This window comes from Oryctolagus cuniculus, chromosome 21 (genome assembly GCF_051225735.1).
Source record: "Oryctolagus cuniculus isolate XC-2025 breed Fujian yellow rabbit chromosome 21, ASM5122573v1, whole genome shotgun sequence".
Lineage (NCBI taxonomy): Eukaryota > Metazoa > Chordata > Mammalia > Lagomorpha > Leporidae > Oryctolagus > Oryctolagus cuniculus.
The window spans coordinates 7,134,132-7,149,424 of record NC_142887.1 but is presented as its reverse complement, the minus strand read 5'-3'; the positions used below and the strand labels follow the sequence as shown (position 1 = coordinate 7,149,424).

General features: G+C 61.5%; 1 protein-coding gene across 1 annotated transcript in view; it reads left to right on the top strand.

Annotated features, from left to right (window-relative positions):
• TMEM132C (transmembrane protein 132C) overlaps nucleotides 1-15,293 on the top strand; it is a 270,517-nt gene that overhangs the window by 216,219 nt on the left and 39,005 nt on the right. The window contains exon 4 of the mRNA XM_089323220.1: nucleotides 9,940-10,123. Coding sequence (XP_089179346.1) covers nucleotides 9,940-10,123 — 184 coding nt within the window. The remainder of the gene's footprint in view (nucleotides 1-9,939; nucleotides 10,124-15,293) is intronic.

Sequence of the window (15,293 nt, the reverse complement as noted above, 5' to 3'; positions counted from 1 at the left end):
TCTGGCGGTGGGGACTCAACTGTCCCTCCCTGCGACACCCCAGGGCACAGCGTCGCCCCCACCCTGCACAGTGTTTGGTGCGTGCCCTTGGACTCATGGCATGAGTGCCGGCTGGCGGTTGGAATCCCGGGTGCCACACCAGCTTCCCAGGGCAGAGAGGGGTGGGGCTCCTTCAGGTCCCAGAGTGGCTGGGAGCCCAGGGGGGGAAACTGTGGAGGCAGAGATGTCAGACTCAGCCCGGGGCACACGGGGCCCTCCTGCGTAGTTCTGCAGACTGGAGGCAGGGGAAGAGGGTGCCCGTGGGCGTCCCTCCAGCTGCACCTGCTTGGCCTTATCCAGGGGCACCCACCACTCTCAGTGGCCATTCTGTTGCTGCCAGTGTTGTCCTGGTGCCCCCGCCCCCAGCCCTGGACCCAGGATGGAGGCTGCAGGAGGAGCGGGTGCTTGGTCTGTTCTGTTGCCCAAAACGTGTCCACTCTGTGGGCTCTCAGTGTGTGTGTGTCTCGAAAGGGAATCAGACGTGTGGTCTCAAGCCCAGGGAGCCAGCGCCGCTGCCCCCACCCCCGCCCCCCAGGCTGGGACTGGCAGCTTTGTAGGAGGGCGGGCCCGGGGACGGGGCTGTTCCTCAACAAGGATGCTGTTTTCCCATTTCCAGTGAACACAGCATTATTCAGTTCCCGGGAGGCCTCCTAAATGGAGTTGACTCTGAGATGAGATTGCGGCTTTAAACTGATTTCTCAGAGGACGCCATGTGTGTCAGCACCTGTACCCTGCTCCGGCAGCTTCCAGGACATCTAAGCGTGGCTCTTCCTCAATTGGAGGTCCCCCTGGCCTGGCTCCACTAAGTAGTTATGGCTTCAGGGCTCCGGACTGGAGAACGCCCCCGGCTCTCCATCACTGCTGCTCCAGGGACCCCAGACCCTGGGCCGGCCAGCACCGCATCCTGGGGGCTCCGAACGGCCTGGGATGCAGGGGGAGGGGGCAGCACCGCCCCCAGAGCCTGGTGGGAAAGATGGATTTGAGCTCCATTTATGTTTCCACCCGCTGGTGGCGGAAGCCCCTGCTGTGTCTGGCGAAGCCGCCCGGGAGGGACTTTGGCTCCTGGCGTCCACCTGCCTCTCGAGCCAGGCCGCTCAGAGACAGGAGGCTTGAGGCGGCCTCCTGGGCGTGCAAGGAGGGTGGGGCTTCCTTGAAGGTGGTCTTCGGCGGGGCTGAGCCAACGCCGCGGCAGCCCCGGGGTGAAGCGGGGCACGGAGGCTCCGGCTGGTTGGCCTCTGCCTCTGACAGGAAGGGAGGCACCTGGGTAATGGCCACAGCAGGTGTGGCTGCCAGGGCTTTGGCTTGCAAACAAAGCCAACGCAAAGGGAGTGCGTGGAGTGAGGTGTGGGAGGCCACAGGGTCCAAGAAGCAGAGGAGTGGACGAGGACCGAGCTGCTGGCAGATGCAGGGGACGAGTGGTGTCCCCGAGCGAGGGCGCTGGGGCAGCTCGGCCATGCCGGCGATTCCTCCTTGGTTGCAGCGGATGTGGGCAAAGACGTGGAAGCGCACATCCCAGCTGAGACCACGTGGTCCGTGCAGAAGGGGAAATTGGAGGATCCGTTCAGCTCCTGCGGCTGTAGGGTGGGGTGATGCCAAGCACGCGCCCCGGCTTGCTCTATGGGCTCGGCCCCACGGGCCGGGAGGAGGGCCTCGCTTGCGGAGAAAATGCTGTGCCTGAAGTCAGGGGGTGCCAGGAGCTCTGGGGGAGAAATCTCCCCGCCAGGCCTCCCAGCGCCCCCAAGGTCAGACCCGGTGTCTGCACAGTGGGCGGCCCTGGGGCGCGTGGAGGCTGCACCTGCCCCTCCCGTGGTGAGTCAGCCCCCAGCACTCACCAGCTCTTCCTGCCTGGTCCAGCTGTTGGCCTCAGGCTCTGGCTTCGCCCGCACCCCTGCTGGCTCCACCGCTCCACCTGTCGGCTTCCTGTGAGGCCTGCCGTCCAGCCTTTGGGGTGGCTTTCCCACTCGGAGCAGAGCAGTGCACCACGTGGCCGGGCTTTGCCAGGACTCGTGGCCGGGCTTTGCCAGGACTCTTGGCCGCTGGCCGGGCGTGGGGACTCTGAGGGCCTCTGGAGGTTGACACGAGGGCTGTGAGGCCACCTGGGCTGCCCCGACTCCTCCCAGCGCCTGACTTCCTGAATTGCTGCTCCTTGGACAAGGCCTGGGCTCTGCACCTCGCAGTGCACCCCCAGGACGAGGGCCCCTCTCCCTGCCTTCTCCGTAGCTTACCCTCTGAAGAAGTTCCTTATTTGAAAAGCAGGTAGGTAGCCAGAGACCTAGACACAGATACCGACAGAAGGAGGTCTTTCATCTGAGCACTCCCTCTGCCATGTGAACTAGAAAGTGGAACGGGAGCGGAGCCGGGACTCAGACCCAGGCGCCCTGACACGGGACGCCAGCACCTCCAGTGGCGTCTAGGTGGCGGTCTTGCTGTCACCAGCCTTGATGCAAGAATGCGATCTTATCGTGGAAACTATCCCTTTCATTTACAAATACAGAACTGGCTGCACGAAGTGACACCTTCAGAAGCTTTGCCACAAAGAAAAGCGGCATGCAGGCTGCGGGACCAGACAGGGCTGGCAGGGAGAGGGCCTGGTGGTTTGCAGACGCATCGATGCTTCATTAAGATCCAGCAAGTCCTTGGACACACAGCCAGGGGTGAGGACCTGACACAGGAGAACAGACGTTGTTCCCGTGAATTCTCACAGAGTGAGCTGGCTACAGTCCCCCAGCAGCAAGCGACATGGCCCTGCCGGACTGAGACGTGGGGCCGGTGCGGTGGCGCCGTGGTTCTAGCTGCCCTGGTGATGCTGGCTTCCCATGTGAGGGCAGGTTCACGTCCCGGCTGCGCCATGTCTGATCCAGCTCCCTTCTAATGGCCGGAGAAAGCAGGGGAGGATGGCCCAAGTGCTTGGGCCCCTGCACCCACGTGGGAGACCTGGATGAAGCTCCTGGCTCCTGGCTACTGTGTGGCCCAGCCCTGGCCATTGTGGCCCCATGGGAGGTGAACCAGCAGGTGGAAGATCTCTCTCTCTCTCTCTCTCTCTCTCTCCCTCTCCCTCTCTCCCTCTCTATCTCTCGCACTCTCTATATAACTTTGCCTTTCAAATAAATAAATAAATCTTTAAAAAAGAGTGCGGCACTTGTGGGCTCCCGTGGAGCCCTCTCCTCGCTGCGTCTGTAGCCAAGTGAACGGGGCTGGTCACGGGCCCACGCCGAGCCCCGGTGGGAGGGTGGGGTGGGCAGGTGGGAGGCTGCGTGCAGAAAGCCTTTCCTTCCCTTCTGAGGGTCTGAGAGTGAGAGCTCCCTCAGTCCCCTGCCGGACCCCTCGTCTCGGCAGTCAGCGGCACCCGAGACCCCCCCACGCCCGTCACCGCCGTTCTCTGTAAACCACACTTGTGCCAGGTAACTCGACCACCTCATGCATTTAGCAGAGCTCAGCAGGCGCAGATCCCGTAGCGAGCTCTGGAGCACACCCCGTGTCTGTCTTCCGGGCACTTGGGAAACGCAGTGTTTCAGCGCTGGACCTGGGAGCACGGCTCCTGGAAGGCCTCCAGCCACCCTCCCTGGAACGAGTCCAGCTCTTCTGGAAGGGCTGATAGCTGCAGAGGCTGCCCCGTCCTCCTCCTCCTTGAGCAGAAATTAATATTAACCTGACTGGTGGGCGGAGAGGGGAGGGCGGCGATCAGGGCACTCGGCTCCTGGAGCGATCGCTCATTCATTATTCATTCAACAAACATTTGCTGATCACCTCCCGTGGGTCAGTGCTGTGAGGCGTCCTGAGACGGCAGCAGGGAAGGAAGCCGTGTCCTTGCCGTCACGGGGCCGCATCCCGAAGCGGGAGCTGGGTGGTGAACTCCGGGATGCATGCAAACAAGCCACGGGCCGTGTGCTGTGTAGTCGGATAAGAGTGGCCGACCCAGCCCACTTCACGGGCTGGTGCTGTGGGCGGACGGGCCATGGGCAGCAGGCGAAGGCGGCAGTGGCTGAGCCAGGGAGGAGAGCAAGTGCGAGGCATTGGGGTGCAGGGACACTCGGCGTGTGCCGCAGAGGGGGCTGTGTGGCAAGGACTTGGCACGTGGGATAGAAGGTCTCTCTCTGCTCCATGTGTGTGCACACGTGGGTGTGTGTCTCTCCCTTGGTCACTCTGCCTTTCCAATAAAAAGATGAATATTTTAGGCTGGCACCATGGCTCACTAGGCTAATCCTTCACCTGCGGCGCCGGCACACTGGGTTCTAGTCCCAGTCAGGACGCCAGATTCTGTCCCGGTTGCCCCTCTTCCAGGCCAGCTCTCTGCTGTGGCCCGGGAGGGCAGTGGAGGATGGCCCAAGTGCCTGGGCCCTGCACCCGCATGGGAGACCAGGAAAAGCACCTGGCTCCTGGTTTCGGATTAACGAGGTACGCTGGCCGCGGCGGCCATTGAGGGTGAACCAACGGCAAAGGAAGACCTTTCTCTCTGTCTCTCTCTCTCACTTTCCACTCTGTCAAAAAAAAAAAAAAAAAAGAAGAATATTTTAATAACAGAATCCCTCTAACTTTATAAATAGTGACATCTGGGTGTCGCCTCTGAATGTTTGATGCTGTTTGTGGAGGACAGGCCAGGCGGGGGCTGTTCTGTCACAGGTGAGGGCGAGAGCCCCCGCGTTGGGGACAGGGCGGCCCCGCCTGCTCCGGGGCGCGCCTCTCCTTGTCATTGTCACCCGTCCGTCTGATTTGCAGTAGATAGCTGCTCTCATTCTGCCGCGCCGTCATCTCTCTGATCTTCAGACTTCAGGGGCAGGGCCAGAAGGAATGAAGGCACCATTGCTCGCTTTTCCCCTCCAGACTCAGGAGGGAACGCCGCATGCTTGGCATCAGGGCGCCCTCGGGACCCCGTAGCCCGGATCCGTGCTGTACACTAACTGCAGGGGGGACAGGGTGCCGGGGCGACGCCTCTGTGCCCTGGAATGTCGGGTGGGGTCCCAGCTCGTCCCAGGCGGCCGGATACCCTCGCTCAGCACCGAGAATGGCAGCGGTCGCTGATGCGAAGAACCTGGGGCGCTACAAAGTTGTGATGGAGGCAGGTGCTCCCCAGAGCTGGTTTCCTGTGAGGCTCGAGTTTTGTGGCTTGGCTTCCCCCGGTCCGCGCGTCTTTCTCTCCGCCCTTCCCGGCTGCTCTGAGTTCTTGGCCAGTCTGCTCGGTCAAGGTGTTTTCTGTTACTTGGAGTCTGCAGCCCAGGCCGACACAGACAGCACCTGGAGCGCCCGGGGAGCACCCGGATGCCGCTGCTGGCACGGGTTCCGCGGGGGAAGCTAATGAAGCCCCTCCCAGAGGTCGGGGACCTGCCCTTTGCCCTCATGAAATACGCATAAGGCAGAATGAATAACACACGGCCCCGGTCAAGTGGTGCTGCACCCCGGGCAGCCTCTCACGCGAAGGTCGGCTTCTTCCTTTTGTTCTGTCTGCAGACGCTAAGCCGTCAATCACGGCTGGTGAGTGGGAGCTGCAATCCCCGTGGTGGGCAGGGGAAGGCCTCTGGCCTTTAACACACCCCAGAACCAATTTTCTTCCCAAATAGAGTCCTGTAGCTGAGAAATTTGGTAAATTGGGTTTCCAGTGGTCCAAATAGGATTGTGACTATTGGGAAAATTTATTTGCTTTCAAGTAAGAGCTTTTTTAAGCCAATTTTGAAAATTCTCCCCAAGAGTTACTGCAGCAAATCTGCTCCGTTGCTTCATCAAGTGTTGGTCCTGGGTGCTCTCCAGAGCCCCGCAAGCGGTCAGCTTCCTTCCTTTAACAGCCGAGCTCTGTGTGAGCTGGGCAGTCCTGGTCCCACCCAGGCAAATGGCCGGCAAAGGCTCCAGTCTTCTCAGAGACTTGGAGTGACGCTGGCTGCAGAGTTGCACACAGATTTCTTCTTTGGCTGTCAGCGTGCTGTGCGCCACGGCATCTGTCTGATGGAGACAGGGCCGAGTAGAGGTGCTGTATGTGGATCTCAGGGGCTCAGGGGCCCCGGCTCACGATGGACGGGAGTGAGCCCTTGTCTCTGCTGTGGCTAATTCCTGGGCAGCCCCTGGCCTGGCCTGGCAGGGTGTGTCTGAGCTGTGGCATTAGCAGCCAGCCTCGAGGTCACCAGGCGTGAATGTGGTGTCCAGTTGGCTGAAACCAGCAGCTAACATGTATGGATGCATGCTTTAGACTCACGTGTTCATGTGTTTAGCCCCCATATCAACTGCGTGGAATGGGAGGGATTGGCTCCCCCGCTTTGCAAAGAGAGAAAATGAGGTGGAGCCGTGCACATCACCCACCGCCGCCTGTGGGAGCCAGGACCCGTGCCCCGCATCTCTGAACATCCACACAGGAATCCTGACTCCACACGGGCTCCCGTGTGGGCGCCCTGGCCCTGCCCTCTGCCCCTCTTCCAGTCTTTCCTGTCTTTCCCATTCCTCAGGGACAGTGCCCCTGGGCGGCCCGTGTCGCTCGCATGTCGTGTGGAGTTCCCGTGTTGTCACAGCAGTGGGCCAGAGCAGGGGCATTTTCCAGGGTTCGAGGCTCCCGGGCATCCCTCTCGGGCTCAGGCAGGCTTCGGACCATTGGGTTTTTGCCACGTCCAGCACTAGAGAAAGTGAGTCGTTGCTGAGTGCAGCCAGTTAGGTAGCCAAACAGCTCCTGGGCATCCCGTGGGTGTGGCCATGCCAGCTCTGCTGTGACAAGGAGACACAGGGGCCCCGGGGAAGAAGGCGGGTCTGAGCCCGTGGTGGGGGCTGGCCCGAGCATTGTGGGGGAATTTCGCAGACGGCACCGTGTAGAGCAGGCTCCGCCCTGAAGGCTCCGGCTGCGGCGTGGAGAGCGCCCCTCCCAGTGTGGAAGCCCTGGCCCTCACTCCCCAGGAGCCGTAACTCCCTCCTGGCGTTTGCAGCCCAGGGCTCGACGGCCTGGACCTTGGCGTTTGCAGCCCAGGGCTTGATGGCCTGGGTTTCCTTTCCCAGCAGACAGATCCTGGCATCTCATCAATCGTGATTCCCTGGGTCTCACTCCCTGCCCGGGGAATTAACGAAGATTCATGAGTCCCAGTGCTCTGGTGGGTGCAGCAAGCCTGCCGCGGCTCCCTGCCCCCACCACCGAGCAGCAGGGAGCGTGGGGTGGAAAACAGTGAGCCCTGGAGATGGGTGCACCTGCAGCCCACGGGCACCCCGGCACAGGGAGGGACTCCCCACTGCTCTTCCCCGCTCTCGGGGCCAGTGTGTGCTTTGGTCTTTGTTGCGTGCAGTGGAAAACCCCTTCGATTTGCCTGCAAACATGCAGCCTTCCTAGGAGGTGCCTGAGATGAGGAAACGCTCACGGGCCCTGGGCCACCTGCACAGCCGGCGTTCTTAGACTGCCCGCCTTCCTCATTTCCGGCAGCATCGGCTCTGCCGAGTCCACAGCCCTGGAAGGCCGGCTCCTTCCCACACTTCCTGCCACAGGCACTGTCAGACTTCTGCAGGATTCCAGGGAGTGAATGCTGTCGGCTTTGCAGGATATCCTCACCTGATGCAACTGCTAAACTATGCTGAAGAAAAAAAGAAGAAGAAGCAGAAGATGGGGCCGGCGCTGTGGTGTAGCGGGTAAAGCCGCCACCTGCAGCGCCGGCATCCCATATGGGCGCCGATTGGACTCCCAGCTGCTCCACTTCCCACCCAGCTCTCTACTATGGCCTGGGAAAGCAGTAGAAGATGGCCCAAGTCCTTGGGCCCCTGCACCTGCATGGGAGACCTGGAGGAAGCTCCTGGCTCCTGGCTTCAGAGCGGCGCAGCTCTGGCCATTGCGGCCAATTGGGAAGTGAACCAGCAGATGGAAGACCTCTCTCTCTCTCTCTCTATCTCTGTAACTCTGACTTTCAAATTAATAAATAAATCTTTTTTTTTAAATAAAGGACTCAGGGTACTGGGAATGTGACCACGTCAATGCAGTCTTTAAAAAAAAAAAAAAAAAGTGCCATTTACTTATTTCAAAGGCAGGGATCCTCCGTCTGCCGGTTCACGCCCCAGATGACCACAACAGCCTGGGCTGGGCCACACCGCGGCCAGGAGCCAGGAGCTCCAAGGGGCTCTCCCACATGGCAGGGGCCCAAGTCCTTGGGTCGTGACCTGCTGCTTCCCCAGGTACGTTAGGGAGCTGGGTCAGAAGCAGAGCAGGCAGGACTCAAACCAGCGCTGCAGTGTGGATGCTGGCGTCGCCAGTGGGAGCCTGACCCACTGCACCACAGCTGTGCTTTGTCACCAGGAAAGCAGCCACAGACAGCATGCGTGCAGGCGGCCGGGCTCTGCTAGAGTGCCCCAGAGTCCCCAGGTGCCTTGTGATGCTGTCTCTGACCCCAGCCTCCTTCGGGGAGGAAGTGGGGCTGCCACCGTCATGGTGACTCCGCCACCGGCGAGCTGTGTGGCAGACACGTTGTCTTCCCTTCCTGGGCCTCAGTCCATCATCTGCTCAGCCAGGATTTGTGCTCAAGCGCAGCGGGGTGAGCTTGCTCCAAGCACATTCCTGAACTCTTCGCTAGGCGCGCTGTCGGTCAGATTCTTAGCAGAACTGCCCTGGCCAAGCAGTCCAGCGCAGCACAGACAAGAGAAACAGCCAGGCTCACCGAGGCCAGGGCTGGAAATGGCACTGCCGGCGCTTGGGGAACAGCGCGAGGGCCTGGACACCGGGAGCACCCCTCCGCTGCCCCCCAGAACTGCGACACAAGTTCACCCGGAAGTCCCAGCTGCGGATCCTGAGCCCGCGCTGTGGCCAGGTCCCCAGTGGGCGCGCCTGGCACGGTGGAGCCTGGGGAGGCGGCTCAGCCGCTCAGCTCCTGTGAGAGAGTGGGACCTGCTGCAGGGGCTGGAGGGTAGCGTGGGGGACGCACCTGCGAGGCTGAGCTTGAAAGAGGCCTGCCTGCCCCAGAGGCCATCCGGGTTTCTGCTGCGAGTGTCTGGTAAACTGGATTGACCCTTCGTAAGAAGAGTGATGGAAAAGTACTCCAAGGGCCACATCAGCACTGCTTGTGTGCCACATAATCCTGACCTTGACCTTGACCCTAACACTAACACCCTAACCCCCTAACCCTAGCCCCCAGCTCCCTAACCCTAACACCCTAACCCTGACCCTAACCCTAACCCATAGCCCCCAACACCCTGACCCTAACACTAACACCTTAACCCCCTAACCCTAACATCCTAACACCCTGACCCTAACCCTAACCCCTAGCCCCCTAACACCCTGACCCTAACACTAACACCCTAACCCCCTAACCCCTAACACCCTAACCCTGACCCTAACCCTAACCCCTAGCCCCCTAACACCCTGACCCTAACCCTAACACCTTAACCCCCTAACCCTAACACCCTGACCCTAACCCCCTAACCCTAGCCCCCAGCTCCCTAACCCTAACACCCTAACCCTAACCCCTAACACCCTAACCCTGACCCTAACCCTAACCCATCGCCCCCAACACCCTGACCCTAACACTAACACCTTAACCCCCTAACCCTAACACCCTAACACCCTAACCCTAACCCCCTAACCCTAGCCCCCAGTTCCCTAACCCTAACACCCTGACCCTAACACTAACACCCTAACCCCTAACACCCTAACCCTAACCCTAACCCCTAGCCCCCTAACACCCTGACCCTAACACTAACACCTTAAACCCTAACCCTAACACCCTAACACCCTGACCCTAACCCCCTAACCCTAGCCCCCGCTCCCTAACCCTAACACCCTAACCCTAATCTAAAGCTTCTTAACTTGTGTAGGGGCCGCTCCATCCCTGCCACCTGGGCCCGGGTGCCCCAGAGCGGCTCCTTGGTCCTATGCTCTGGGGACACGTGGGGGCAGGGGAGGGCGCAAGGGGCGCGTCCCGAGGTCAGAGCCGGCTGAAGCGTGCTCCTCTCTCCTTCCAGAAGCAGCAGTCCCTTCAGCGAGGTCGCGCAGCTCGACTTTGAAGTCACCAGCTTCAGCAGCCTGTCGGGCACCCAGCCCATCACCTGGCAGCTGGAGTACCCGGGCCGAGCGCCCGCCGGCGTCGCCGTCTCGGAGATCTTCGTCAGCCAGAAGGACCTGGCCGGCATCGTCCCCTTGGCCGTGGTAAGATGGCCGTCGGTGGCCACCGTTGTCTGAAGCTCCGGTGTTCCTGCGCCCTGGAAGCAGCTCCGTGTCCCTGACCAGGCTGTCGGAGCCCCGTCACCTCGCTAGGGTCCCGACATCCACGTGCGTCGCAGCCGGCTGAGCTCTTCCCGGCGTCTGTTCCAGTCCTTCTCTCCCTGTCCCATTTTCCTCCTTTGAAATGTCCCACCTGTGTTCTTACTGTCGCTCCCCCTCTTCGTGGAGGAACGACACAGGACCCTGCGCTGTTCTTTCGTCTGCTCGGCCCTCCCCGGGTTTGCTGCTGGTTCTTCCCGGGTTGGCTACCGACCCTTCCACCTCCGTGGAAGGGCGGTGCCCCCTGCCACATTCCCCACTTCCGCGGGGGAGCGGCACACCGCCGGCCGGCTTTCTCGGGGGCTGCTCAGATGTTATCTGGATGTTCCCTTTAGATGTTCCTCCTTTATAGTCCTCTTCCACCAATCCCAACTCTGCTACCCACACGCCGAGTACGCTGCTCTCCTCCAATCAGGAGCAGGTCCTGCAGTTTATTGGTTGAACTGGAGGCAGCTGCGTAGAAGCTGTTTTCTCCTCTCCCAGCGCCATATTGTGGGAGAGCAGATGCATAGAATAAGTCTTAATTCCAGTAACTTAGTCTAGTCCGAGTTGCTCCCCACACTTACAAAGGGAGCAGATCGCGCGCATTTCCTGTACGCAGTGCTGGGCGCGTAGTGGTGCCTCCCTCCCCGCCTCCTCCTCACTTTCTTATTTTTCTCTTAATTTTCACAGTCACGTACTCAGCACTGCTTTATGATCACCAGCTTAACCCGGAGCTTGGGGCCCTGGCGCGTGCCAGGCTGGGCCAGGCTGTGCTGTGGGGACAGGCCACCCCACATCCTGGGGCCCTGGCGCGTGCCAGGCTGGGCCAGGCTGTGCTGTGGGGACAGGCCACCCCCACATCCTGGGGCCCTGGCGCGTGCCAGGCTGGGCCAGGCTGTGCTGTGGGGACAGGTGACTCCCACATCCAGGGGCCCTGGTGCGTGCCAGGCTGAGCCAGGCTGTGCTGTGGGGACAGGCCACCCCATATCCAGGGGCCCCGGCACGTGCCAGGCTGGGCCAGGCTGTGCTGTGCGGACAGGCCACCCCACATCCAGGGGCCCCGGCGCATGCCAGGCTGGGCCAGGCTGTGCTGTGGGGACAGGTGACTCCCGCATCCTGGGGCCCTGGCGCGTGCCAGGCTGGGCCAGGCTGTGCTGTGGGGACAGGCGACCCCACTCCTGGGGCCCTGGCGCGTGCCAGGCTGGGCCAGGCTGTGCTGTGGGGACAGGCCACCCCCACATCCTGGGGCCCTGGCGCGTGCCAGGCTGGGCCAGGCTGTGCTGTGGGGACAGGTGACTCCCACATCCAGGGGCCCTGGTGCGTGCCAGGCTGAGCCAGGCTGTGCTGTGGGGACAGGCCACCCCATATCCAGGGGCCCCGGCACGTGCCAGGCTGGGCCAGGCTGTGCTGTGCGGACAGGCCACCCCACATCCAGGGGCCCCGGCGCATGCCAGGCTGGGCCAGGCTGTGCTGTGCGGACAGGTGACTCCCGCATCCTGGGGCCCCGGCGCGTGCCAGGCTGGGCCAGGCTGTGCTGTGGGGACAGGCGACCCCACTCCTGGGGCCCCGGCGCATGCCAGGCTGGGCCAGGCTGTGCTGTGGGGACAGGCCACCCCACATCCTGGGGCCCCAGCGTGTGCCAGGCTGGGCCAGGCTGTGCTGTGGGGACAGGCAACTCCCGCATCCTGGGGCCCCAGCGCGTGCCAGGCTGGGCCAGGCTGTGCTGTGGGGACAGGTGAGCCCACATCCTGGGGCCCCAGCGTGTGCCAGGCTGGGCCAGGCTGTGCTGTGGGGACAGGCAACTCCCGCATCCTGGGGCCCCAGCGCGTGCCAGGCTGGGCCAGGCTGTGCTGTGGGGACAGGCCACCCCACATCCAGGGGCCCCGGCGCGTGCCAGGGTAGGCCAGGCTGTGCTGTGGGGACAGGTGACTCCCACATCCTGGGGCCCTGGTGCGTGCCAGGCTGGGCCAGGCTGTGCTGTGGGGACAGGTGACTCCCGCATCCTGGGGCCCTGGTGCGTGCCAGGCTGGGCCAGGCTGTGCTGTGGGGACAGGTGACTCCCACATCCAGGGGCCCCGGCGCATGCCAGGCTGGGCCAGGTTGTGCTGTGGGGACAGGCCACCCCACATCCAGGGGCCCTGGCGCGTGCCAGGCTGGGCCAGGCTGTGCTGTGGGTACAGGCGACTCCCACATCCTGGGGCCCCGGCGCATGCCAGGCTGGGTCAGGCTGTGCTGTGGGGACAGGCCACCCCCACATCCTGGGGCCCTGGCGCGTGCCAGGCTGGGCCAGGCTGTGCTGTGGGGACAGGTGACTCCCGCATCCTGGGGCCCCGGCGCGTGCCAGGCTGGGCCAGGCTGTGCTGTGGGGACAGGTGAGCCCATATCCAGGGGCCCCGGCGCGTGCCAGGCTGGGCCAGGCTGTGCTGTGGGGACAGGTGAGCCCACATCCTGGGTCCCCGGCGCGTGCCAGGCTGGGCCAGGCTGTGCTGTGGGACAGGCCACCCCCACATCCTGTGGCCCCGGCACGTGCCTGGCTGGGCCAGGCTGTACTGTGGGGACAGGTGACCCCACATCCTGGGGCCCTGGTGCATGCCAGGCTGGGCCAGGCTGTGCTGTGGGGACAGGCCACCCACACCTCCCCGGGACCTCGGGCTGTGCGGGTCACTCTCGGTGATTCTGTGCTGTACGGTGTCAGGGGTGCTCCTCCCTGCAGCCCCCGGGGACGGACGCCTGCTGTGTCCCCGTCTGCCCTGGCCCGAGGGGGCTCACCAGGCTCGCCAGGCCCTTGGCGGGCAGCAAGGTCGACCTGATGTGCACACAGGGGAGTCCGTGAGCACCGTGCGGTGCAGGCTCTGTGCAGCCACAGTGCGCTTGCCTCCGCTCACCGCTGCCACCTCCATGAATTCCTCGTGAGTTTGGCAATGACGTACCAGGGTTTTTCGGATTATAAGGCTACAAACACAGCTCAAATTAAAGTGGTGTCATGTAACGAAAAAAGTCTAGAGAAATGTTCCTCACACTTTAGTGTACCTACAGATCACGTGTGCGCATGCATTGCACATACAGATCACATGCATGCATGCATAGTGTACGCACAGACCATGTGTGCACATACATTGTACTTGCAGATCAGGTATGCAGATCACATGTGTGCATGCATTGCACATACAGACCGCGTGTGCACATACAATGAACATGCAGATCCCACGTGTGCATACCGAGAACAGTGTGCATGCAGAGCATTGTATACAGAGAGTGCATCCTACAGATCATGTGAAGATGTCCACACGCAGCCCGCAGATGTCCACATGCAGACCACAGATGTCCACACGCAGGCCACAGATGTCCACACGCAGCCTGCAGATGTCCACATGCAGGCAGTGACTGTGGGAGCATCGTAAGGCCCCAGAGTGGGTCCTGACTTCCCACGCCCACGGAGACCCCGGCCCCTGCCGGTTTCCTGCCTGCTTTTCCACCCTGCGGAGGCCTGCAGAGGTTCAGCCGCTGAAATGGCCCACCACACTTGGTTATGTGGCTCTCCCCAACATATTCAGTCTTGTCTCTTGCCTCGAAAACCCGGAGAGATTCACTGTCTGTCCTTTAGTGAGAAAACTTGCAATGTCCGTCCGAGGGCGCAGGGTGGGCGCCCAGTCTCCGTCCCACCTGTGTCAACAGAGCGACAGGCAGATACCCCGGAAGAGCAGAGCCGTGAGGAAGAGGCATGCGTTTAACGACACAATAGACACTGCTGCCTAGACGGCACCATGTCCGTGGAAGGTCTCTGCACAAAGCGCATGACGTAACATCCTGGATGTGATGACACAGTAAGACACCGTTACAGCTCATTCCTGGGGCGTTCCCTGAAATGTATTTCCGCTGTAGTTACTGGGTTTCTGTGAATGAATGAAATGGCTGCTGACGCCACACCCGGCGAGTCCCCACTGGGCGCTCCAGCTGCTCCGTCCAGGGGGTCCCCGACGGGCAGGCACCTGCGGAGCTCCTGTGACGTCATCCTCCTGCCTCACCTGGGCCTCGGCTCCGCCCAGCAGCGCAGAGACTCGGGGTCTTCCCTGACAAGCTCATGGCCAACGGCACAGTCCGCAGGGACGTTGCTCCTCCGTCTTCTGTGTTCCCGGCAGCGAGTCTGCGCACGTGGATGAGCAGCCAGAAGTTAACTCTGGTTGGAAGGCACGGACAAAACCGCGGCTCAGCCAGAAGACAAGGAATTGTTTTTAAAATGAGAAAAAAGCTGAGCAGGAAGCCAGACTGTGCTGGCTGAGCAGCAGGGAGACAGCTGGCGAGGTCTCACAAAGCTGTACTCCTGAAAGGTGCATCAGGGGCCGGCGCTGTGGCACAGCGGGTACTGCCCGTGACACCGGCATCCCGTGTGGGCACTGGTTCAAGTCCTAGCTGCTCCCCTTCCAGTCCAGCTACCTGGTAATGCGCTTCGGGAAGCAGTGGAGGATGACCCAAGTGCCTGGGCCCCTGCACGCTCGTGAGAGACCCAGGTGAAGCTCCTGGCTCCCAGCTTCGGCTGGGCCCAGCCACAGCCACTGCAGCCATCGGAGCAGTGAGCCAACAAATGAAAGATACTCTCTCTCTCTCCTCTCTCTTCTCTCTCCTCTCTCTCTCTCCCTCCCTCTACCCTTCCTTCTCTTCTTTTCTCTGCAATTCTGCCTTTCAAATAAAATAAATAAATCTTAAAAAAAGAAAGAAAAGAAAATAACCCAGGGGGCTGGCGCTGTGGCACAGTGGGTTAAAGCCCTGGCCTGAAACGCCAGCATCCCATATGGGCGCTGGTTCGAGACCCAGCTGCTCTACTTCTGATCCAGCTCCCCGCTGTGGCCTGGGAAAGCAGCAGAAGATGGCCCAAGTCCTTGGGCCCCTGCACCCACATGGGAGACCTGGAGGAAGCTCCTGGCTCCTGGCTTTGGATCAGCGCAGCTCTGGCCATTGCGGCCAACTGGGGAGTGAACCAGTGGATGGAAGACCTCTCCTCTCTCTCTCTGCCTCTCCTCTCTCTGTGTAACTCTGATTTTCAAATAAGTAAATAAATCTTAAAAAAAAAAAAAAA